The sequence below is a fragment of the Pan troglodytes genome, chromosome 12 (genome assembly GCF_028858775.2).
Source record: "Pan troglodytes isolate AG18354 chromosome 12, NHGRI_mPanTro3-v2.0_pri, whole genome shotgun sequence".
Taxonomy (NCBI): Eukaryota; Metazoa; Chordata; class Mammalia; order Primates; family Hominidae; genus Pan; species Pan troglodytes.
In genome coordinates, this window is record NC_072410.2 from 94,909,816 (window position 1) to 94,937,259 (window position 27,444).

At 37.7% G+C, this 27,444-nt stretch overlaps 1 protein-coding gene across 13 annotated transcripts in view; it reads right to left on the bottom strand.

Moving 5' to 3' along the window:
• BABAM2 (BRISC and BRCA1 A complex member 2) overlaps positions 1 to 27,444 on the bottom strand; it is a 455,408-nt gene that overhangs the window by 391,903 nt on the left and 36,061 nt on the right. For all 13 annotated transcript variants that reach the window (XR_010149587.1, XR_010149588.1, XR_010149589.1 and 10 more), the window contains one exon: positions 19,529 to 19,605. Coding sequence is in view for 9 of the 13 variants with exons in the window: in XM_024354264.3 (XP_024210032.1) it covers positions 19,529 to 19,605 (77 nt within the window). In the remaining 4 variants the exon portion in view is untranslated. The remainder of the gene's footprint in view (positions 1 to 19,528; positions 19,606 to 27,444) is intronic.

Sequence of the window (27,444 nt, forward strand, 5' to 3'; positions counted from 1 at the left end):
CACCACGCCTGGCTAATTTTTTGTATTTTTAGTAGAGACAGGATTTCACCATGTTGGCCAGCCTGGTCTCAAACTCCTGACCTCAGGTGATCCGCCTGTCTCGGCCTCCCAAAGTGCTGGGATTACAGGCGTGAGCCACCGCACCCAGCCAACAATATGATTCTTTGAGTCTCTTAAGATGTGCTGTCATTTTCACTGAAGTAAATCTCACTGCTATCCTGTCCAGTGACTTTGAGTTCAATGTACTCGCCTTCCTTCTTATCCCCCAAGTCCTAAGTTGAAGGTTTTGGCCGCTGGTCAGACATGGTGACAGTGGCTTCCCCTGAGAGTCTTCGCACAGCAGCAGGCTGGGGTAGGCAGACCTTAGCTCCTGGTTTTACAAATCTGTCTCCCTTCCCCACAGGACAACACTGTGGCTGACCATTCCTGATTTTAAAAAACTAAACAAAACAAAAAATCCCCAACTAACTAGGTATAAAAGGGGACTTCATCAGTCTGACAAAGGGCATCTCTGAAAAATACATAGCCAACATAATATTAATACTTAATGGTGAAAGACAGAATTATTTCCCCCTAAAATCTGGAACAAGGCAAGAATATCTAATCTTAAAACTTTTTTTTTTTATTTTTTGAGGTGGAGTCTCACTCTGTCATCCAGGCTGGAGTGCAGTGGCGTGATTTCAGCTCACTGCAACCTCCACCTCCCGGGTTCAAGCAATTCTCCTGCCTCAGCCTCCCAAGTAGCTGGGATTACAGGCATGCGCCATCATGCCTAAGTGATTTTTGTATTTTTAGTAGAGACAGGGTTTTGCCATGTTGGCCAGGCTGGTCTCTAACTCCTGACCTCAGGTGATCCATCCATCTCGGCCTCCCAAAGTACTGTGATTACAGGCGTGAGCCACCACACCCAGCCTTAACACTTTTCCACCAACAAAATATTGGAGATTCTAGTCAGTGCACTAAGGCAGGAAAGAAAGAAAAGGCATTCAGATTAGACAGGAAGGACTAAAACTGTCATTCACAGATGGCATAATTTTCTATGTAGGAAATCTTATGGAGTCTACAGACAAACTTCTGTAACTCAAACCTGAGTTTACCAAGGATATAACATCAATAGATAAAAAAAAAAATCAACTGTATCTCTATATATCAGCAATAAACAATCAGAAATTTAGAATTTAAAAAATATAATTTTCAACAGCATCAAAATATATTAAATACTTAATAAACAAAAAGAAGTGCAAAACCTGTACATGGAATACTAATAACATAGAAAACTAAAAAATTGACAAGATGATTCCAAATTTTATAGAGACATGAAAAAAATCTAACATTTCCAAACCATTTTGGAAAAAAAAGGAATAAAAAGTGGAGGATATATACCACCTGATTTCCAAACTTACTATCAAACTACAGCAATCAAAACTGTGGTTTCAATATAAAGTTAGATATATAGACCTACAGGACAGACTAGAAAGTTAAGAAAAATGCTCACACATATGTGGGAAATTAATTTTTGACAAAAGTGCAAGGGCAATTTAAAAGAGAAAGAGCATTCTTTTCATCAGATGATAGTAGAATATGTGGATGTCCATACTTTTTAAAAACCTGTATCGTATACAAAAATAAACTCAAAATGGATCACAAACCTGAACATAAAACCTAAAGCTATAAAACATTTAAAAGAAAACATAGTACAAAAATCTTTGTGGCATGGAATTAGGCAGTTTCATTAAGACAATAAAAAGACAAGCCACAGTCAGGGAGAAAATATTTGCAAATCATACATCTGATTAAAAACTTGTAACCTAAATATATGAAGAATTCTCAAAACTCAATGATAAGAAAAGAATCCATTTTTTAAAAAGGCAAAAGGTTTGAACATTTTGCTAAAGACAATTTATCACATATAAAGAAATGAAATGTATAATAGCAGAAAAGGATGGCCAGAGGAGTTGAGTAGGGGAAAAAGAAGTATATAATATTGTTAGGTTCTTATATGATAAATGAAGTATTATAGTATTTTTAATAGTAGACTGTGAAAAGTTAAAGATATGTATTCTGAACACTAGAACAGCCATGGGGGAAAAAAAAATCAAATAATGACATATAGCTCAGAAGCCAACAGTAGAGACAAAATAAAATCCTAAAATATTAATTAATCCAAAAGAAGGCAGTAAAAGAAATGAAAAACAGATGACATAACGATTAGAAAATAAACAGCAAGATCCAACCATAGTGCAATCAGGTTAAAGATTAAATTACCTAAACACTCCATTTAAAAGGTAGAGATTTTCAAGCATAAACAAAGAGCAGAAAACAATGAAATATACAGGAGAATAATAAAGAAAAATCTATGAAATAAAAAGCTGGTTATTTAAAAAATAAAATAAAATTGTTAATCTTCTAGCTAGATTCATCAAGGAAAGCAGAGAAAAGACACAATGTACCAATGTCAGAAATGAAAGGGGAAATGAGTACAGGTCACACAGGTAGTAAAAGAATAAGGAGGAAATAGATGAATAACGGTATGCCAATAATTTCAACAACTTGGATGAAATGAACAAATTCCTTAAAAGACAAGGCTGTAAAAACTCGCTTAAGAATAATTTAAAAACCTGTTAGCCCTATATCTGTTAAAGAAATTGCATTTATAGTTAAAAACCTTCCCTCTCGCTCGCTCTCTCTCTTGCTCTCTCTCTCTCTCCTCTCTTTTCCTCTCCTCTCTCTTCTCTCCTCTCTCCTCTCTCTCTCGCCTCTCTTTCTCTCTCTCTCTATCTCGCTCCAGGTCCAGATGGCTTCATTGGTGAATTCTAACCTTCTAAGCTTTCAGGAAGAAATAAAATCAATCTTTCACAAACTCAGAAAACAGAGGACTGAATACTTCCCAACTTATTTTATAAACACAGCATTACTCTGGTGCCAAAACCAAGCAAAGAACTAAAAGTAAAGAAAAGAAATACAGCATCAAATACAGAAATGCAAAGTTCTTTAAAAAGACATGAGTGAATCAACTCCAGTAATACATCAGAAGGATCATACATAATAATCAAGTGGAATTAATCTGCAGAATGCAACAGTGGTTCAACATTTGAAAATCAGTTTATTTATCATATTAACAGAATAAAAGAAATAAACCAAGTAGACAGAGAAAAAAATTAACATATATTAACATTCTTTTCATAATAAAAACTCTCAGCAAACTAAAATAGATGGGAACTTCCTTAGATTGATAAAAAGGCACCTAGACCTGACAATTACACCTGATGAAAGACTAACTACCTTCTTAAGACTGGGAATAAGGCAAGAAGGTCTGACTTCACCACTTCTACCTGCCACTGGCTATTAGGTATTGTCTACTGCACTAGATAGTACAATAAAACAAGAATGAGAAATATAAATTATATAGATTGTAAAGGAAGATACAAAACTATCTTTTTCACAAGCAAATGTGTTGAAGAAAATACCTAAGGAATCTACAAAAAAATTATTAGAATTAATAAGTAAATTTAGGGACATAGCAGCATCAGCATACAAGGTTAAATATACCAAAATCAATTACATTTCAATGAGTTCAGGAAAACAAAGTTCAAAAAAAAAAAAACACTACTATAAATTGGCATCAGAAAGTATGATATATTTAGAGGTAAATTTAACAAAATTGGATTAAGATATATTCACTGAAAACTATAAAATACTGCTCAGAGCAATTAAAAATGACCTAAATAAATGGAGATGTTAGCATTTTTATCTCTTGGAAGACTCAGTGTTAAGATGTTAATTCTCTACAAACTGATCTACAGATTCCCAGCAGGATTTCTGTAAACAATTACAAGCTGATTCTAAAACTTCTATGGAAATGCAAAGGACTTAGAATATCCAAAACAGCTTTGAAAAAGAAGTTACAGGACTTATACTACCTTATTTAAAGACTTCCTATAAAGCTACAGTAGTCAGGATCGTGTTGTATTCACTTAAGGATAGACATATTAAGGGAATACAACATAAAGTCCAGAAATAGACCCACACTTAAATTGTTAATTAACAAATATATGATCAAAAGTAGCTCAAAGGCCAGGCATGGTAGCTCATGCCTGTAATCTCAGCACCTTGGGAGGCCAAGGTGGAAAGATCACTTTAGGCCAGGAGTTCGAGACCAGCCTGGGCAACACAGTGAAACCCCGTCTCTACAAAAATAAAATAAAAAATAAAAATTAGCCAGGTATGGTAGTATGTGCCTGTAGTCCCAGCTATTTGGGAGGCTGAGGCAGGAGGGGTTGCTTGAGCCCAGGAGGTCAAGGTTGCAGTGAGCTATGATTGCTATGATTGTGCCACTACACTACACCACAGGCTTTTTATTACTGGGTAATAAAGTGAGACCCTGTCTTTAAAAAAAAAAAAAAGGTAGCTCAAAATGGATCAACAATACTAATGTTGGCAAGAAAAAAAGGTAGCTCAAAATGGATCAACAATACCAATGCTGGCAAGAATATAGAAAAACTAATGGATCAACAATACCAAATGTTGGAAAGACTGTAAAAGAACTAGAACCTCATAAATTGTTAGCAGGAATGTAAAATAGTGCAACTACTTTGGAAAACAGTTTAGCACTTAAAAGTTAAGCATACACTCAGCTAACAACACAGTAATACTACTGCTAGGTATTTACCCAATAAAAATTAAAACACATCTCCAGAAAAAGACACGTACAAAAATGTAATGGCAAGTTTATTCATAATAGCCAAAAAATAGAAAAAAAAATCCGAATGTCCTTCAATGGATGAATAAATAAAAAACTGTGGTACAGCCATACAATGTAATGCTATACAGCAATAAAAGGAACAAAGTACTGATGTAACATGGATGAATCTCAAAAACATAATGCTGACTGAAAGAGGCCATATACCAAAAACTACATAATATATTATTCCATTTATATAAAATTCTAAACAGGCAAAACTGTTTCAGTTTTAGAGAAATGAAAAGGCTCAGGGTTAAGAGGAAGGTGGTGGAAGGGACCGATTTGTGTGGGGAAGGAAATGTTCTATACCTTTAGGGAATGGAAATGTTCTTTATCTTGACTATGGTGTGGTTTTAAGTGTTTACAATTGCCAAAACACACAGAACTGTACACTTAAAGTGGGTACATTTTATTATATGTAAATTACACTACCTCAATAAAGTTGATATTAAAGAGTGGGATATAAATTCTGACCTAAGAGTTATTGTGTCGATAAAATAAAATAATGCATGTAAATAAGCCTAACCATAAAATGCCCAGTAAGTTAATCTAGTAATCATATCAGTCATTTTTAATAAACTATAATCAGTACCAAAGACAGATTATATATAATACATAGCTATAATTAAACTGACTTTATAAATTTAAATTAATAATATTAGTTGCTATTCCTAACATATTTCTTCTAACCCATGAATTCCAAGAAAATAAAATATTCTAAAACTCCAAGACAAAGGAATCCTGAATATCTAAGGAGAGAGAATGTCTAATCCAGAAAATTAGCACTCTTTACTTGCCTTTCAATGAGCATTTTGTAGAACATTCACTAAATCAAAGGTGACCTGCCTCCACAATTAGCCTCTAAAAATACCTTAAATGCTAGATAATAACAATCTTAAAGTAAATGAATCTTTTTAAAAGACAAAAATAAAAGTAAAATTATGCCTCTCAGCATGATGCAAAATACTAAGTCCCTAGACAGCGTCCAACTTTTTACTTAGCTCAACTGTTGCAAGTCATAGTAAAAATGGTTAACTCCTACTCTCCTTGCAAGCATTCTTGCAGACTAGAAGAGAACTGGTCTAGGGAGCCTCCTAAATAGAGAGCATTTCCATTAGAGTGGCAGGTTTGTGAGCGTGAATGAAAAACCAAATACATCACAAGACAGGCTATTTTATTATTCCTTGGTTTGTCCTGCTAAAGCCAAAACAGTGTGGCAAAAGCAGAAGCAGGAAAGGAAGGCAGGGTATTTGGGAAGTATAATGGGCAAATCAGTCTTGCAGAGCAGCTTTCTGACTTGGCTTGTTGTTTAGCTGAGCTCTAACTGGGAGGCTGGAATGTCACACTGTGACAGGCCTTGAATGCCAGGCTGAGAGATTCAGTCCACTAAAATACTGAAGGGGAAGTGGAAGCAGAAAGATTACTTGGTTAACATTTTCCAAACAGATTATTTTAAACAGTACAAGAAATTTTAAATAAAATAACATTGTCATCCCAACAAAAATGCCAACAGCTATAGTCACAACGGCCAGCTTTTGGACCTAGCAGCCAAGGTTCAAAATGTATGGTATGGGCAAGGTGCAGTGGCTCACGCCTGCAATCCCAACACTTTGGGAGGCCACAGTGGAAGGATAGCTTGAGCCCAGAAGTTCAAGATCACCTGGGCAATGAAGTGAAACCAAAACCCCGTCTCTACAAAAAAATGGTGATGCACACCTATAGTCCCAGCTACTCGGGAGGCTGAGGGTGGAGGATCACTTGAGCCAGTGAGGTCAGAGCTGCAGTGAACTATAATGCACTCCAGGCTGGGCCACAAAGCAAGACCCTGTCTTAATAAATAAATAAATAAATAAATAAATAAACAAATAAATAAATTTTTTAAGAAAGAATAAGTTAAACAGTTATTATCAGGTGCCCTGCCAACAATATTTCACTTAGATGGGGTTGGTAGGCAGGCTATGAAACAATTAAAGAACAGCCTATTACATTAAGAAACCAAGGCCGGGTGCAATGGCTCATGCCTGTAATCCCAGCACTTCAGGAGGCTGAGGCAGATGGACTGCTTGAGCCCAGGAGTTCAGATCAGCCTGGGTAACGTGGCATAAACCCATCCCTACAAAAAAAAAAAAAAAATGCAAAAATTAGCGGGTGTGGTGGTGTGCACCTGTAGTACCAGATATCTGGGAGGCTGAGGTGGAGGGATTGCTTGAGCCAGGGAGGCAGAGGTTGCTGTGAGTTGTGATCGCGCCACTGTGCTCCAGGCTGGGTGACATGGCGAGACCCTGTCTCAAAAAAATAAAATAAAATAAAATAATAGCACGGTATAACAAAGCAAAGAAAGTGCAAAATTCTTATAGATGAGATAAATCAATAAAGTCTCAATATCTATTTCAGCTGATGCAACAACAAACTTCGCAACACCACTGGGTCCTCCAGGCGCCATCAGTTTGGTTATCAGTTTCTGTTTGACAGTCATCCATGCCAAGCCCCACAGTGTCTCTGCATTGTGCTACATAAGTAATGAGCAGCATTCTCAGTTTATTAAGCTGATTAGCTAGAATAAATTAATATGTAATAGATCTGAGATGGGGAAGCACTGTGTTAAAACACACACAAGCACACACACACACAAAAGCAGCAGCCAAAGCACTCAAGGAGACATAGATCAAAAATGAAGTTGAATTTCAGGTAGATTCATTAAAGTAGAAGCTCCAGAACATTATGTGCAATGTTTCTGTAAAAATCTATGCATCTGTTTGGCCACTATTTAATTAAATGGTACATTCCATTTAAGTAACAGTTCTGAAACTGTTCTCATTTTGTTTTAATCATTCTCAAAAAATATATATTTAAATTTAGTGATATAGTATGGAATCCTTAAAAATGAACAGTAATTTTACACTGCTTCTCTGAGGACATGGAAGATAATATATTATTCGTATCATAATTGATTTTTTTCTGACTTTTTCCTCTGAAAGGAAAAGTGTATCAACTTCAAAACCTTTGGGTATTTCTTGACATGACTTCTTCACTCTGTCACAAACAGCTTTGAAATATCCATCATTCCTCTCAGATGATAAACAACTATATTGCTCTTTTTTTTTTTTTTGAGACGGAGTCTTGCACTGTCACCCAGGCTGGTGTGCAGTGCCGCGATCTCGGCTAGCTGCAACCTCCGCCTCCCAGGTTCAAGTGATTCTCCTGACTGAGCCTCCTGAGAAGCTAGGATTACAGGCACCCGCCACCACACCCAGCTAATCTTTTGTATTTTTAGTAGAGGCAGGGTTTCACTACGTTGGCCAGGCAACTCCTGACCTTGTGATCTGCCCGCCTCGACCTCCCAAAGTGCTGGGATTACAGGCGTGAGCCACCGTGCCTGGCTGCTCTATTGTTAAAGACAAAAAAAAGTCTACATTTTCATTTGGAAATTCTTTAGAAAGAATTCCTGAAACAGGGTAATAGATACCTTTCTGGGTATCTGCCAGGCTATGCTTATCTTATCTTGTGTTAAAACTGACCTCTACTAATCAGGTTGATAATACATGACCCAGAAATCCTGGCCATATAACTTGATCACAAGTGGTCACTTGGCCCAAGCTGCCAATCAGATCCTCTCTCCCAGGAATTTAAACTCAATGACAACCTCTCTGGTGGCCTTGAATTGAGTCCTCATGTAGGGGCTCAGGAAGTCATTTCTACCCAATGTGGGGAGAAACAGAAGTCGGGGGTTGGTCGGGGTGGAGGGGCGGTTAGAATACAGTGACAATAGAATATGTTGCAGGAGAAAGACACAAACATGGACACAGATGCTGACTGGCGACTATGTCTACCAGCCTTCCAGTTCCCGGTTCTAGTCCCTGAGAACCTGGCTGTCCTTTCTGCCCTTGGGCATCATAGGCTTTACTTGATTCCTTACAAAGACAAATAAATTCTTCAATTTATGTTAGTTCCAGTGGGTTTCTTATAACAAAACAGCCCCTGATTAAAATAAATTGTTTAAACCACAGATAATTTCAAATGTAAAACCAATGTTAGCAAACTACCAATGTTAGCAAACTGTTTGATTTACTAGCCACAGACTTACTCAATATAACTTACAATATTTCAATAATCTCTCTTCAAAGCTGCATAAACAGCATTATTCAAAGAACTGGCAGAATTAAGTTCTGTCACTTCCTATCAAACCTCATTGTTGTCAGATCCAAAGAATGAACACGGCTCATTCTTTCCACAAACATTTATTAAACCTCTCTAAATGCCAGATACTCAACTAGAGATTGGGAATAAAGTATGAGCAAACAGCCTCACTCTTTGCCCTATTTAAATACAGTACACAAAAACACAAATGGAATAATTTCTTCTAGAGTTAATTGCTACAGAGTATGACTAGGATGGCTATATTTACAAACAGGTGTTTATATGACACTCATGGCTCTTTTTATGTGAATAGCTGCTATAGCTGGAAAATTTTCAGCCACTTCAGTTGCACCATCCTAGACCTTAACGTGTATTTCATTTAAATCAATCTTGATCACTGAAGATTCACATTTCCAATATCATTTAAGTAACAGAATATGTTGCAGGAGGAGTTGTGTCTTCTGCAATTGTGAGATTCAAGGACTTCTCTTTACTTAGGATATCCTTTAACATTTTTCAATAGAATCTTATGCAAATTGGCAACTCTTTTACTGGCCAACAATTGTCTCTTCACAGTAAAAGACCCGAGGAAACAATAATATCATTCCTAATGTACTATAATCTTCTGATCTTTTTTATTTCAATTATTTAACTTTGAATGGGGATAATTCTGTAAGAATCAATTAGTGAGTAGAAATACGCCCTCTCTCATCTCTCATTCTCATTCTCATTAACTGCAGTTTCCTTTACTTACAATGAAACAGATTTACAGAAGTACTATTTTCCAATACATAAAATATTTTGAAAAATAAGTTTAGTTACATGCTATTTTCATTAATCTGCTTGCAGAGGGCAGAGTAAAATATATAAAGATAAAATTGATTCAGACTCCAAATCTGCAAATGACTGTACATTCTTCCTGTTTTCTGAATTGTTAAGAGCAATGTTCCAATTACAAATTCCTTGTATAATAAATAACTTCTAAAGATCAAATTTCTGTTGGCAAAAGGCTGATACAAGTAACAGAATGCCACATTCTTTATAACACATACTTCAACCAACGAAAATCTGAACACTAAAGATTCATTAATTTATGCATGCATGCATTCATTCTATTTCTTCAACAAATATTTAATTGAATAGCTTTACTGTGCTAGAGACTAAAGATTTAATTTAATAAACACAACAGTCTCCATCTCTAACTTTATTGAGCTTAAGTTATGAAATAAAATTACTGTAAGTTCTAGTAAATTACTGAATACTTTGATTCAACGTTGGTTAGAACTATAGTTTAAACCGGCCAAGCGCAGTGGCTCATGCCTGTAATCCTAGCACTTTGGGAGGCCGAGGTGGGCGGATCACTAGGTCAGTCAAGACATCGAGACCATCCTAGCCAACATGGTGAAACCCTGTCTCTACTAAAAATACAAAAATTAGCTGGGCATGGTGGCCAGTGCCTGTAGTCCCAGCTACTCAGGAGGCTGAGACAGGAGAAACACTTGAACCCAGGAGGTGGAGGTTGAAGTGAGCCGAGATTGCTACATTGCACTCCAGCCTGGTGCTAGAGCAAGACTTGGTCTCAAATAAATAAATAAATAACTATAGTTTAAACCATACACCACAAGTTTTCAATGAGATTTAATGAGAAACTTTAGATTTAAAAAATTGTTTATATAAAAATGTTAAGACTGCAAAGCACTGAGTTAGCCATTACCCTTTGCTTGGAAACAAAAAGGAGAAGGTTAGAGAATATTTATCTATTATTTACCATAGAATATAATTTAAATCTATACTTACTCATTTTCCTCTTACAGTATAATTAGGTTTCCTTAGAGGTCTGTTTCTTTAAAAAGGCAAAGAGCTGGCCGAGCACAGTGGCTCACGTCTGTAATCTCAGCACTTTGGGAGGCTGAGGCGGGCGGATCACAAGGTCAGGAGTTCGAGACCAGCCTGGCCAATATGGTGAAACCCTGTCTCTACTAAAAATACAAAAATTAGCTGGGTGTTGTGACACGTGCCTGTAGTCCCAGCTACTCAGGAGGCTGAGGCAGGAGAATCGCTTGAACCCAGGAGGCGGAGGTTGCAGTGAGCCGAGACCGTGCCACTGCATTCTAGCCTGGGGGACAGAGCGAGACTCTGTCTCAAAAAAAAAAAAAAAGGCAAAGACCTTTTCTGTTTGCTGTGATAGTTATCTTCCAAGAGTCTGTAAAACTATATAACCTTTCAATTAAGTGTGTTCGTATTAGAATACTACATTTGTTAAAATGTGTGTTGCTGAGAAGTGTTTGTTCATCTAAAGATGAATATTATGTTGGTTGTAGGAGGCTGAATTCTATCACAAATATTGTGGTAATTAAACACTATGACCTTACTGATCTTGTATACAATAGATTTAAGGTTGCTAAAATTAATGGAAAGCCCAGAAATAAAACCACGCTTCTACAGCTAACTGATTTTTGACAAAGGTGCCAAGAACACACATTGGAGAAAGGACAGTCTCTTCAATAAATGGTGTTGGGAAAACTGCATATCCACATGACGAGGAGTAACACTAGCCCTTACCTTTCATCATATACAAAAATCAACTCAAAAAGGATTAAAGAGTTAAATGTAAGATCGGAAACTATGAAACTGCTAGAAGAAAACACTGGAGAAATGCCTCGTCACAATTGGTCTCAGTAAGAATTTTTTGGATAAGCTCTCAAAAATACAGAAAGCAAAAGCAAAAATATATAGATTACATCAAACTAAAAAGCTTCTGCACATCAAAGGAAACAATCAACAGACTGAAGAGACAACCTACAGAATGGGAGAAAATATTTGCAAATTATACATCTAACAAGAGGTTAATATGTGGAATATATAAAGAATTCAAGCCACTAAATAGAAAAAGAAAATAATCCAATTAAAAATGAGTAAAAGACCTAAAGAGACATTTTTCAAAAGACATATAAATGGTCAAACAGTATATGAAAAAATGTTCAACATCACTAATTATCAAGGAAATGCAAATCCAAACCACAATGAGATATCATCTCACTCCAGTTACACAATGGCTACAGTCAGCTCTCTATCCGTGGGTTCCACATCCATGCGTTCAGCAAACCAGTTGATCAAAAATATTCAAAAAACAGGCTGGGTGCGGTGGCTCATGCCTGTAATCCCAGCACTTTGGGAGGCCAAGGCAGGCAGATCTCTTGAGGTCAGGAGTTTGAGACCAGCCTGGCCAACACGGTGAAATCCTGTCTCTAAAAACAAAAATTCAAAAAACAAACTGCATCTGAACTGAACATTTACAGACTTTTGTCATTATTCCCTGAACAATACCATATCACAGCTATCTACGTAGAATTTACATTGTATTAGGCATTATAAGGAATCTAAAGATGATTTAAAGTACAAACATAAGGCAAAGACATTCTGGGTTTGGTTCCAGACCAATGCAATAAAGCGAGTATCACAATAAAGCAAAGTCATATAAACTTTTTGGTTTCCCAGTGCATATAAGAGTTATATTTACTATACCATAGTCTATTAAGTGTATAATAGCATTATGTCTAAAATAAAATGATAATACCTGATTTTTTTTAATTTATTTTTTATTATTATTATACTTTAAGTTTCAGGGTACATGTGCACAATGTGCAGGTTAGTTACATATGTATACATGTGCCATTCTGGTGTGCTGCACCCATTAATTCGTCATTTAGCATTAGGTATATCTCCTAATGCTATCCCTCCCCCCTGCCCCCACCCCACAACAGTCCCCAGAGTGTGATGTTCCCCTTCCTGTGTCCATGTGTTCTCATTGTTCAATTCCCACCTATGAGTGAGAACATGCGGTGTTTGGTTTTTTGTCCTTGCGATAGTTTACTGAGAATGATGATTTCCAATTTCATCCATGTCCCTACAAAGGACATGAACTCATCATTTCTTATGGCTGCATAGTATTCCATGGTGTATATGTGCCACATTTTCTTAATCCAGTCTATCATTCTTGGACATTTGGGTTGGTTCCAAGTCTTTGCTATTGTGAATAGTGCCACAATAAACACACGTGTGCATGTGTCTTTATAGCAGCATGATTTATAGTCCTTTGGGTATATATCCAGTAATGGGATGGCTGGGTCAAATGGTATTTCTAGTTCTAGATCCCTGGGGAATCGCCACACTGTCTTCCACAATGGTTGAACTAGTTTACAGTCCCAACAGTGTAAAACTGTTCCTATTTTTCCACATCCTCTCCAGCACCTGTTGTTTCCTGACTTTTTAATGATTGCCATTCTAACTGGTGTGAGATGGGATAATACCTGATTTTAAAATACTGTATTGCGGCCGGACATGGTGGCTCACTCCTGTAATCCCAGCACTTTGGGAGGCGAAGGTGGGTGGATCACCTGAGGTCAGGAGTTCAAGACCAGCCTGGCTAATATGGTGAAGCCCCGTCTCTACTAAAAATATAAAAATTAACTGGGTCATGGTGGTGTGCACCTGTAATCCCAGCTACTTAGGAGGCTGAGGCAGAAGAATCGCCTGAACCTGGGAGACAGAAGTTGTAGTGAGCTAAGATCGCACCACTGCACTCCAGCCTGGGAGACAGAGCAAGACCCTGTCTCAAAACAAAAATACCAAAAAATAAAAATAAAAATAAAAATAAAATACTGAATTGCTAAAAAATGCTAACAATGATGTCGGCCTCCACCAAGTCACAATCTCTTTGCTACTGCAGGGTCCTGCCTCGATGCTGATGGCTCCTGACTGATTAGAGTGGTAGTTGCTGAAGGGCGGCATGGCTATGGCAATTTCTTAAAATAAGACAACAATGAAGTCTGCCACATTAATCGACTTTTCCCTTCAGGAAAAATTTCTCTATAGCACAAGATACTGTCCGATAGAATTGTACTCAACAGTAGAACTTCTTTCAAAACTGGAGTCAATCCTCTCAAACCCTGGCGAAGCTTTATCAACTAAGTTTATGAAATATTCTAAAGCTTTTGTTGTCATTTCAACAATGTTCATAGCATCTTAACCAGAAGTAGATTCGATCTCAAGAAACTACTTTCTTTGCTTATCTGCAAGAAGCAACCTTCTTCATCGGTACAAGTTTTACCATGGCATTGTAGCAATTCAGTCACATTCTCAGGATCCACTTCTAATTCTAGTTCTCTTGCTATTTCCAACACATCTCAAGTGACAAGGTGCATTGTCAATGAGCAATAATATTTTGAAAGGAATCATTTTTTCTGAGCAGTAGTTCTCAACAGTGGCTTTCAGTAAACCGTGCTGTAAACAGATGATTGTTATTCTACTGTAGAACACAGGCAGAGTTAGATTTAGCATAATTCTTATGGGCCTTAGGATTTTCAGAATGATAAATGATCCTTGGCTTCAAATTAGTCACTAGCTGCCTTTGTCCCTAATCAGAAAGTCAGTCTATCCTTTGAGGCCAGGCATTGCCTTCTTAACTATGACAGTCCTAGACGGCATCTTCTTCCAACATAAGCCTGTTCCATCTACACTAAAAATCTGTTGCTAAGTGTAGCACTTCATCAATGATCTTAGCTAGATCTGGATTACTTACTGCATCTTCTATATGAGCACTTGCTGCTTCACCTTGCACTTCTGTGTGATAGAAATGGCCTCTTTTCTTAAATCTCATGAACCAACTTCTGCTAGCTTCAAATTTTCTTCTGCAACTTCTTCACTTCTCTCAATCTTAGAATTGAAGAGAATTAGGACTTGTTCTTGATTAGGCTTTGGCTTAAGGGAATCTTGTGGCTGGTTTGATCTTTCATTCAAACACTAAAACCTTCTCCATATCAGCAATAATTTTTTCACGGTCTTATAATTCATGTGTTTACTAGAGTAGCACTTCTAATTTCCTTCAAGAAATTTTTCTTTGCATTCACAACGTGGTTAACTATTTGGCCAAGAGGCCTAGCTTTCAGCCTGTCTCAGCTTTCAACATGCCTTCCTCACTAAACTTCATCATTTCTAGCTTTTGATTTAAAGTGAGAGGTGTGGGACTCTTCACTTGAACACTTAGAGGACACTGCAAGGTTACTAACTGGCCTAATTTCAATACTGCTGTGTCTCAGGGAATAAGGAGGCCCAAGAAGAGGGAGAAAGGAAAAAGGACGATCAGTACAGCAATCAGAACATACACATTTATTGATTAAATTCACTATCTTATATGGGTATGTATGTTATGGCATCTCAACACAATGACAATAGTAACATTCAAGAGTCAACAATCACAGATCACCATAACAGAATAATAATGAAAAAGTATGTGGAAATGCTTCATGATTTAGAAAGCAAAAATTTTTAAGTTTAAAAAAATAATAATTAAAAAGTTTGAAATGGTACAAAAATTACCAAAATGTGACACAAAGGCATGAAATAAGCACACGCTTTGGGGAAATGGCCCTGATAAACTTGCTCAACACAGGATTGCCACAAACCATCAATCAATTTGAAAGAAAAAAAAAATCCTTGTTGAAGCACAATAAAATGAGGTTTGCCTGTACACAGGAAGATGGGCATAGGTTATATGTGAATACTATGCCCTTTCATATCAGGGACTTGCACAGGACATCTTGGAACCAATCCCCCATGGATATTGAGGGATAACTGTATTATTAAAAGGACAAAAGATCTGGGCATGGTGGTGTGTGCCTGTAGTCTCAGCTACTTAGGCTGACGCAGGAAGAACACTTGAGCCCAGGAGTTCAAGTCCAGCCTGGGCAACATAGCAAGACTGTCTCAGAAAAAAAAAAAAAAAAAAAAAAAACAAGCCAGGCACAGTGGCTCACGCCTGTAATCCCAGCACTTTGGGAGGCTGAAGCAGGCAGATGATGAGGTCAAGAGATCGAGACCATCCTGGCCAACATGGTCAAACCTTGTCTCTAAAATACAAAAATTATCCGGGCGTGGTGGTGGGCACCTGTAGTTCCAACTACTCTGGAGGCTGAGGCAGGAGAATTGCTTGAACCCGGGAGGTGGAGGTTGCAGTGAGCCAAGATCACATGTGTGTGTGTATATATATGTGTATGTTATATATATACATATATACATACATATATATGTGTTTTTAAAAAAAAAACTCATCTTTCTAATTCTATGAACTTTTATAAATATAGTTTCCATGATCAATTACCTTTTCCTTTTATTTGGCTGTGAGCTGCTTAACACTAGAATCTTGACTCATTTTAGCATAAGAATTGCCATTATACAATGTTCACTTATTATTTATTTATTATAGAGCATACTGTGGGCTAAATTAAGTCCCCAATGTATAATGACGATATCCAACAATAATTTGCTAGAATATAATTATGTTATATGATGAGTGACAGTCCTAATACACTAATCACAAATGTTATTAAAGGTTTCCCATGAAGAGCTTATAGTAATGAGAGGATATAGGGTAACAGCAAATGCTTCCTAACATAAACCCATGCTACTAGAAAGATGCCTGTGAAGTCACATTATTTTTGTCTCAAGACTGTGGACTGACCACACACACTCATTTCTTCTCTAAGACCCCCTCCAATCCCATTAAATGATAGTGAATACAGAAAGATAAAATCCCAAACAACAGGAAGATGAAGAGGAAGGGAGGAGAGTAGTTAATCAGTAGATGAGAAAGTTTAGCAAATTGCTAGAGACAGAATGCAGATGGAAGTGTAGTACTTGACAAGATAGGGCAGAGGAAAGCTTTGACCTGTAATAATGTGAGGAAGAGGCTACTGATGAGGAGGAAGCCATCTGTCCTAGTAAACCCATAAAAGTTTCTAGTTATCCAGTGTAAGGGGAGGCAAGAATGAGACACAGGGCTAAGAACAGGAAGAGTAAGCAAAAGCTCCTCACGGAATAGTCTATATACGTACCCCCTGAAAATGACAGGGTGATCAGGTATGTATGCCCAGGTATTCAATGAAGAAATAGAACAAACTATTTGAGGAGAGCTAGAGCAGTTGACTCACATCTGGCCCATCATTCATCCACACATTCCATAAGCCTTGCTCACCTACTCAGAAGTCCCAATCACTATTTTATTGTCTATCTTAAACAGAAATGAATACCTTTTATTTGAAGAAAAACTATAGCATAAAAGAGGGAAAAAATATGATAAACAAAAATATAATCCCTAGGGAAAATTAAAATAATTCAGATAACAGAAGAAAACATTTTTTTTGAATCTCTAACTTTTATTCTTTGAAGGATTTTAAAGGACCTATATTCATAAAATAAGAACAAGATGCTGAGAATGAGAAACAGTGCAAGAAAGAGTTCCTAGAAATTAAGATACCTAATTGTGACTGTAGAAATAAAAAATTATCGGATGGGCTAAAGGAAAACAGAAGGGTAGAAAGAGGAATAGAATCTGAGCAAGTTATTTGAGAATGGGTGCCAGCAAGATAAGTAGGTAACCTGTTTATCAAGAAATCATTCTACAAAACATAGAATCTACGATACATAGATTCTACAAAACAAGGTCAAATTCAAAAAAGTAATAAAGGCAAATCTCACAGTGATAATTATGCAGGAACAGGCCTCCAGAGCAATCGTTCAAGCAATTTATAGACAAGGCACAGAAGACAACTACAGATTTAGAACGGACAGTAAGTTAACAATCTTGAAAATGCAAAAGGAAAATAACCAAAGACAAAAGCTGGGAGGTGAAGGAAGAGGAATTGAAGGAAGGGCAGGGGCTAATATATTCATCTCATAAAATGCAGAGGCAAAAGACACAGTATCTATGGTTAATGTAAAACTAAAGAGTATACTACCCTAAGTATTCACCATTCTTGCTTAGAGATTGTCCTTAAGTAATAACAAAGCTAACTGTTTACCAGGTACCAGGTACTTACTAAGAATTCTTAGGGGTTATTCATTAACTGTGTAATACAATGTCTAAAGTGATCCATTAAAAAAAGTAAGTAAAAATTTTTAAGCTACAGGGTAACCAACACAGGAACCAATAATGGTGATATAACTACATTAAGAAGGAAAAGAAAACAGAGTTAAGGGGCATAGGGAAAATAGGCTGATGCTTCATGTATCAGCGCAGGAAGTCAAAAGATAACAATGTCTAAAACTGATAAGGCAAGAAACGGAGGCAAAAGTATATTATTTAAAGATATGGAGATCATCCCCAGAGAGCTAAACTGAAAATTTTTAGAATCTGCAAGTGACTCTCTCAGGAAACTGGACTGGGAGAGAAGACTACTGGTTTCATGTATCAAAAAATTCCAGTACTTTTACGTTTTTAACCACATGAATTATTTACTTTGATCATTTCTTTTAAATTTAGTTAATAATTTTTTCAAAAAAAAAGTAGCAGTCGAATCTGTCCTACTACTTCAGACAGGTAAAATTATTTTATATTTTAATGGTTTCCAGAAAATGGTCTAATAATGCAAGGCTGACAAGTCAGCATGTCCAACATTTCTCATTTAATCTTGCATTTGATAAATTAGTATCAAGTGATTCTACAGAATATAGTACTAAGAATACAAAATACTATACAGAGACATGGCCCCTCCTGGCATGTAATGGTAAAACACACTGGTCCAATGGCCAAAAAGCGGTTTACCCATCTGTTCCATGTTTAATATCCATGTACTTTATTTTTCTTTTTAGGAATAGAAAAACCTTAATAGGCTGTTCACCACAAGAATAGGTTCAAGAGAGAAAATTCCTGGTGAGATTACCAACACTAACCAACCAAAGCCACTGTGATTTCCACACTAGGCTAGAGGTTCAGTATTGGTAATAGTGACAGAGAAAAGCTGATACAGTCTAGAGGGCTGCTGTAGCTGATGGGCTAAGTCCAATGACAGATCTTCCATACTATCCATCCAAGATCAATAACTTATGGTCCAGGAACTCAAGCCAGCCCACAGACACATTCAGTTTAGCCTGCATAATATTGGCCAACACCATGTTTTTAATTTTGAAAAAGTAGCAACATCTAAAACTGACAGAATTCAGGTAAAACTTCAGACGTCCACCTTCTCTCAATAAATCAGTAAAGGTAACTCCCCTTAAGTGACAAGGTGTCCCAGTTTGCCACACCTAGCCTGTTTCCCTCACTATATTACCAATCTAGCCCTTGTAGACCGTTTGTATCTCTGATCCTTGCTATAAAGGAGATAACATGTTGATATGCCTAAGCCATGCCAAGAGTTTTTGAGGTAGGACTCTTACACTTCGGTAACAACAGGAGATACATCAGTGACAAGTCATGGCGCAGCGGTTCCACAGGGGGGTTAGCAGCAGCGATGGACAGCAGCCACTCCTACCTAAAAACTGTTTCTAAATGGCCAGGTATTCTAAAGCAGTGGACTCTTTATTGAGTATTACGTAAAAGCCGCCTATAGAGAAAAAAACACATAAAAATTACCAGGCATGCCTAAATATTAGGAATTTCTGTGCATGCCTATTTAACCATGACGTATTCCCTGCCAACTGCCTTACTTTTAATCAAACTAGAATTGAATGGCAGATAAGAAAAGTGGTAAATGCTAGTGAACAATATCTTAGGAGATAACAACTAACAGCCGGAAATGAAAACTAAAGCACAAAGTCCAATAGCTGACACTGTAACCTACATTTTGAGTAAAATAGTCATCATTTACTTACACTTTAATGTCTCCCCAGCATATGGTATGTGCAGTTTAAATCGGTCACAGTTGGGCCCAGGAGTCAATGATGTGCAGCTTTAAAAAATGCAGAAACAGAAGAAAGAAAAGATTTTTTAAAAACAAACTTTAAAAACCCACATGTTTATGATACTAAACAAAACAGGATCTTTATACAAAACAGATTAAAACACTGGCTTACAGAACAAAATAAAAGCCTTTAATAGTCATGGAAGCCAAGACATGAAGACTCGTCCTAAAACAAATAATTCATTTATTTCACAATAAAACTTACATGTGTTCTAACGACAAACTTCAACAGTGTGCTTCAACTACTTTTCTCAAAGAGGCATATCTCGACTTTTAAAATTAGGTATATTATCCAAAACACATGTCTATTCTTATGCCAAGAACTGTAAAATAAGAATAGTTTTATGATCATATTTTAAATATGGACTCTTAGCTTTCATTCTGTTAGTACAAAAAAGAGCCCACTTTTAGCCTTTTTCTGGTACCAGATGGTTTTCTTTCCTTCCACAAAGGTTCAGTGCTTCCTTTAGATTTGGCACACCATAACTTTCATCTGCAGGAAAGCACAATGCATACTCAATTTCAAGTAAAATGCAAATTTAAAAGGTGGGGGGTAGTTATCCAGGTCTCAACAGTTTGGTATTTTCTTTTTGTTTTGTTTTTCAAGACAAGGTCTCACTCTGTAGCCCAGGCTGGAGTGCATTGGTGCAATCTCTGCTCACTGCAGCCTCAATCTCTCAGGCTCAAGCTCCTCCCACTTCAGCTTCCCAAGCAGCTGGGACCACAGGTGCACACCACCACACCTGGCTTTTTTTTTTTTTTTTTTTTTTAAGAGAGGAGGTCTCACTATGTTACCCAGGGTGGTCTCGAACTCCTGGGCTCAAGTGATCCTCCTCCCACCTAGCCTCCCAAAGTGTCAGGATCACAGGCGTGAGCCACTGCACCTGGCCTGGTTTTTTTTTTTTTAATCTATTATTTCACAAAGTTATACAATGTTTCTTGCTCTTCACAGATCTGCTGTACAAGATAATTTTTATCTTAGAAGTCATAAGTTCAACTGCATAACAGCTGCATGGGCTTCATAAGTTAATAAAATATTAATATGAAGTCAATTGAGAAAGTAATATGTCTTCATTTTTTTTAAAAAAGATGAGAGTTTTAATGTACAAACGAAAGCAAGGAGGCTAATTTTCTTTCATAATTCCAAAACTGGCTGTGAAGCAATTCTAAAAAAGAACCTATAAAAGTAATTTAATGGATGGATGCATAGTTGAAATAAATGTACAACTTCCCTACATGGCAACTTGGAAGGGCAAGAGTCATTTAAAAATAAATTCAAAAAATTTTGGCTTTAAGTAACTCAGACCCCACGTTAAAGATTTACTATTACTTTTTCCCAAAACAATTTGAATGTGAAAGAGAAAAGAACCAGACAGTGGCCAGGCGCAGTGGCTCACACCTATAATCCCAGCACTTTGGGAGGCCAAGGCAGGCAAATCACTGGAGGTCAGGAGTTCAAGACCAGCCTGGCCAACATGGTGAAACCCCATCTTTACTAAAAATTCAAAAATTAGGCCAGGCGCGGTGGCTCACATCTGTAATCCCAGCCCTTTGGGAGGCTGAGGCAGGCGGATCACGAGGTCACGAGATGGAGACCATCCTGGCCAACATGATGAAACCCTGTCTCCACTAAAAATACAAAAATTAGCTGGGCATGGGGGCACGCACCTGTAGTCTCAGCTACTCACTTGGGAGGCTAACTCAGGCGAATCGCTTGAACACGGGAGGCGGAGGTTGCAGTGAGCCGAGATCCCGCCACTGCACTCCAGCCTGGGCACAGAGCAAGACTCCATCTCAAAAAAATAAAAATAAAAAAATAACCAGGCATGGTGGCAGGCACCTGTAATCCCAGCTACTCAGAAGGCTGAGGCAGGAGAATCGCTTGAACCCGGGAGGTGGAGGCTGCAGTGAGCCAAGACTGCACCACTGTGCTCCAGCCTGGGTGACAGAGTGAGACTCTGTATCAAAAAAGAAAAAAAAAAAAAAAACAGAAACTTTAACAAGGGTATGTTTAACATAAATCACTAAGTTGATTATTCCTCATTATCTTCAGGGGTCAATAAAAATACCAGTTTATAAACTAAACAACTAAGTTGCACCAGTAATTGAATGGTAACAAATTTTTATATTTCACAGGTTTTAAGAATACTTTCTCATTTTCCTTTCAATATAAAAAAAATTCCTCAGAGTACATTTTAGAGGCATCATATTTCCCTTTTAGTGTAATCTTTTCTACCCCACAACACAGTAGTTATTTTAAAAGACTACAGAAAACACATAAATTCTAGCATTATGAAGTACAATCTAATGATGGTAATGAGCATCATGTTATTATGAGCATGCTGTTATGAGCCCTATAACCAACACTAAGATTTTTCCTTTTCTATTGCATTCAACTGCAATGCTTTAAATTTATGAAAAACACCATTCACAATCAAGGATCTTTTTGGGGCTTGGGGATCAAATTATCTAACTATGCAGCTTAAAGACTGAAGTTATTCGAAGTACAGGAAATCCTCAGGATTAACCTGATTCCAGTTTGTTTGAATAACTCACTCCTTCTTCAATGACAAATTGTTTTTTTCCCGAATGGTTACACTCATTGTTGGGCCACACTTTTTATTATATACTTTAACCAGAACTGGTTAAGTGTTTTTGTGCCCTGCCACGTCACCTTCCTCCCTTACTACATCAACAGCTGGTTCCAGCAACCTCAGTGTATTAAAAGGCACATTTCTAAGGGGGATAGGAAGAGATTTGTTAAAGGATACAAAATTATAGCAAGATAAGAGGAATACATTCTGGTGTACTATACCACTGTAGATGACTAGAGTTAACAATAATAAATAGTTTCAAATAGCTAGAAGGAGGATATTGACTGTTTCCATCACAAATAAATGATAAATGTTTGAGATGAGGATATGCTAATTACCCTGATCTTATTACTATACACTATATGTAACAAAACATCATTATATACCCCATAAATATGTACAATTCCTATGTGTTGACTAACAAATTATAGTTTTATGAAAAAAAATATATTTCTCTATCTCTGTTTCATTCACTGATTTTTTTCATTTAGATAAGATTTATCAAGCATTGCTCTAGGTGTTAGGATTATAGGACGGACGAGACAGAGAAGATCTACCGTCTCATGGTACTTAAATTCTAGTGAGGGAAGAAGAAAACGATAAACAAGAGACAAACACATAAAGATGGTTTAGGATTGCTAAATGCTATGAGGAAAATAAAACAGGGTGCTGCACTGAAGCAAGAGCTACTTTACACTGGAAGATCAAAGAGGACCTCTGGAGGAGGTGAAATCTGAAAACTGAATAACACAAAGGGGCCCACCATGCCAAGTTCTGGGAAAGAGCATTCCAGGCAGAGGAAACAGCTGGTGCAAAGGTGTGAAGGCAGGAACAAGCTTGGTACATCTGGGGAAGAAATCTTGATATATCTGGGCAATGCGGCTGGAGCACAGTAAATGAGGGAGAGAAGAGCAAAAGATTAGGACACAGTAAATGAGGGAGAGAAGGGCAAAAGATTAGGACACAGTAAATGAGGGAGAGAGGGGCAAAAGGAAGGGACAGATCACACTGGACCTGCAAGTGGTTGCAATTCATTCAGCTTTTATGCCAAGCACAAAGCAGGGTTTTGAGCAGAAGAGTAAAAACATCTATGTTTTTAAAAGACCACTTTGCCTACTGTATAGAAAAAAAAAAAAGACCACAAGAGATAAAATGAACATAGCCAGACCAGGGAGGAGACCATTTTAGTCAACAAAGATGATGGAGCAAAACCAACATGCATTTGTAGATGGTATCACCTACTTCTCTGCTATCTACAGAGATCCTTGCCTGTCCATTTTCTAGCTCTGGTGCAGTAATAATGCTGCTGCTTCAGTAAACATTCACTTCACAGTCTTCAGTGAGGAGACAGTGTTCTGTGATGTGGGAGTTGAGCAGAGTGTAGCCCACCTGGCAGATAAGGCCCACACTCAGGCGCATGAGAGCAAGAATGGCGCTGGAAAGGAACGAACAGGGTCACAGAGGGCAGAGACCATTCCCCTCAGCCTCTCACCTTCAGTCATGGAGAGGAGTGTTTCAGGGTGTGGTTATCTACCTGGAATGGGATGAGGAGCTCTGCTGCCCAAAGTCTCTACTATTTAAGGAAAGACATCGCTACATAGCTGGCTATAAGGAACAGGGACTGCAAACCTCTAAGGGTTGTAGGAAGGCCAGGGCAGCTGGGAGCAATGTGGATGAGTCTTGTATTTACCCCCCAGGGATGCTTACTGGTCTCACCAGGTTTCTCAGTCTTCACTGGGACTGAAAACCCAATGCAGGTAGGATAATAATAATAATAATAACCACTTTAGATCTGAAAAAAGAAAGAAAGATGATGGATCCTTGGACTAGGGTAACAGCAGTGGAGACGAGACAAATGGATTTATTGAATAAGACTTCTAGGAAAGGAGCATGTTGAGGGAAAAGGAAATGGAGAGTTTAAAGTGTGAGATAATAACCAAATCTTCTATGGAAACAGTCAGGCTAATGGGTGGGCTAGCCAATCTATAAGGGCCACTAAAACGTCACAGAAAAGATAGAAGAAAAATTTACAAAACCTCACCTTAGTGTTTTATGATATTGGAAAGATCACTTACTTTCCAATATCATAAGTGGGAATGGGGGACAAGGGTATGAAGAGTAATACTTCCCAAAAGCACACTCAAGTCAAAATTATAATCTCCAGTTAGGTGCAGGGATTCTGCTCTGCTGAGAGGAATCTACAAATGTGAGGCCAAGAGCCAAAGTGCTCAAGGGAACAGAGGAAAGCTGCCATTAGTAGGTCTCTTTCTCCTAAGTGGCACTCAGCTTGTCTTCCAATGAAATGTTGGGCAAATCATTTAAGATATGTTACATTCTATCTTCCTTATATTATCTAGGATAAATAGGTGTATAGGAAACAAGCCAATGCCATGTACCTCAAGTTTCTTCTAAGATTAAACTGTTTCCTCTTCTAAAACCTCTGTCTAAAATTGGTTTGGTCATGTTCTTTAATTTACTGTGAAAATTCAAGTTGCACAAGAGGAGGGTGCTCGTTTTTCTGTTAATCAAAAAAGAGCATAGGGGCAGGGCACGGTGGCTCACGCCTGTAATCCCAACAACTCTGGGAGGCTGAGGCAGGCAGATCACCTGAGGTCAGGAGTTCAAGACCAGTGGGGCCAACATGGTGAAACCCCATCTTTACTAAAAATACAAAAATTAGCCAGGTGTGGTGGTGCATGCCTGTAGTCCCAGCTACTAGGGAGGCTGAGGAAGGAGAATCGCTTGAACCCAAGATACAGAGGTTGCAGTGAGCTGAGATCATGCCTCTACACTCCAGCCTGGGCAACAGAGCGAGACTCCGCCTAAAAAAAAAAAAAGAGCATGGGTTTAAAAGAGCTTTCCTCTGTTGCCTTGAGGAGTTTGACTCTTGGCCCCAAATCTGTATATTCCTCTCAGCAAAACAGAAGGCCTGCAGCTAACTGGAGATTACCATTTTGACTTGATTGTGCTTTTGGGGAGTATTACCCACTCCCATCCCCACTTCAAGTAAGTGATCTTTCCAATGTCATATAGCACTAAGGGGAGTTTTGGTAAATTCTAAACCCATGGTAATGTTTAAAAAGCTTTAAAAATACATGGAAATAGTATGATTCCACTTATGGAAAAAGGATACTTGTAAGTATGTATATCTACACACATAGACAGATTTCAGAAGGAGAGTAACCAAAATGTGGCCGGATTTGAAATGATTTTTACAACATTCTTCTAATTACTTTTCTGCATTTTTTTTTAAATTTTTTGAAACACGGTCTTGCTGTCACCCAAGCTGGAGTACAGTGGTGAAATCACAGCTCACTGAAGCTTCAAACTCCCGAGCTCAGGCGATCCTCCCACATCAGCCTCCCAGGTAGCTGGGACCACAGGCACATGCCACCACACTTGGCTAATTTTTTGTATTTTTAATAGAGGCAAGGTTTCACCATGTTGCCCAGGCTGGTCTCAAACTCCTGGAATTAAGTGATCCTCCTGCCTCAGCCTCCCAAAGAGCTGGGATTATAGGCATGAGCCACTGCACCCATCTGCTTTCTGCATTGTTTTGATTTTTATAATGAACATGAACTATGAACTATTTTACTATTATAATTTTTTTAGGAGACAGTGTCTTGCTCTAGAGCCCAGGCTGGAGTGCAGTGGCACAATTATAACTCACTGCAGCCTTGAACACCTGGGCTCAAGGAATCCTCCCACCTCAGTCTCCCAAGTAGCTGGGACTACAGGTGCACCACCACACTCAGCTAAATTTTTTTTTTCTTTTTGAGACAGGGTCTCAGGGCTTTGCCCAGGCTGGTCTCGAATTCCTGACCTCAAGCAATCTTCCCGCCTCAGCCTCCCAAAGTCTGGGATTATAGGCATGAGCCACGGTTTTACACAATTATAAAATCTTTTAAGGCTAAATACAACCCTTTTCTATTTGACTAGGAAAACTTGGCTATGATGGCCTGATTTTATCTTTTTCTTTTAAAGTACTTCACTCCTTCTCAGAAGGAAAGAATTCAGGGTGATATACTGATGAACAGTCTTCAAGTAAGGCATATGAAAGTCTTTATACTGTGATATCACGAAACTTCACATTTCTAACATTTATTATCTTTCACAGTTTCTTTGGGTTGGAATTTGGGAATGGCTTGGCTGGGCAGTTCTAGCTTAAGGTCTCCCATGAAGCTGCTGTCATAAATCAGTAACAGATAACTAATACAGCAGGGAAATTCACTCATCTAGAAAGCCATTTCCTTATACAAGTATGAAAAAGCTAGTAAAGAAAAAGCTACTGGCTACATTAAAATTATATTTATAGAATGGCAACTTGTCCTCACACATAGTTAGAGCCAAGGTTGAAAAAGCCAGTATTCCAAATTGAATCACTTTTAATTTAAAAATTATTTTTAAATGATTTTAAAATTGCTGACGGTTAAGTATAATTTCAAATTTGTCTCTCAACTATATTTCATCAGTGTTCACTGTGTGTCTGGCACTAAGTGCTAGGAATATAGCAGTAACAAGAACAAAAAACATATCTTGGTGTTAGAGTACAGAAAGGATTTTGGATAAAAACTATGCTGTAAAAATATATCTTTTACCAATTTCAAATTACCTAAATATACCAGGAATGCACTATTTTAAAGTTTAACATGTGAGTGAACAAAGGGAGTTAAACTCACATTATACAGATTATGAAAGTGGGAATTATCAAGCGGGAATTCTTGATAGCATCAAAGGAGGTAGTTTAATCTAGTACTTTATTACAGAAATGGCAGTTAATCATTGACGCAATAAAATGCTGAGCGTAAGAACCTTCGCACATTCTCATCTGTTGAGTCTCTTATTTTACATTTAATCACATGACTCCCAGTATTATTTGTCTATTTTTCTCCTTGTGGCTTGTTTTCCCAACCAGATCATAAGATTCTAGTGTCAAGCGCTATGTTATACTCCTTTTTAAGTAAGTCCTAGTATAACACCTAGCACAGTGCTAAGTATCCAGCACTGATGAAATTTTAGCATATTACTAACACTCATAAACTAAGGTCAAGAACTGTCATTTTACAGATGATGACATCAAAGAGCAAAGGGTCTCACTGGCACTCTGGGATTGGAAACCACTTACAGGACACGCTAATCATATCTTAGTCTCCATGGCCTAGGCATCTTTAAATCTCCAGTGTCTAGCACTGATATCCAGGAGGTGAACACTCCAACAACTATGTATGAGGAT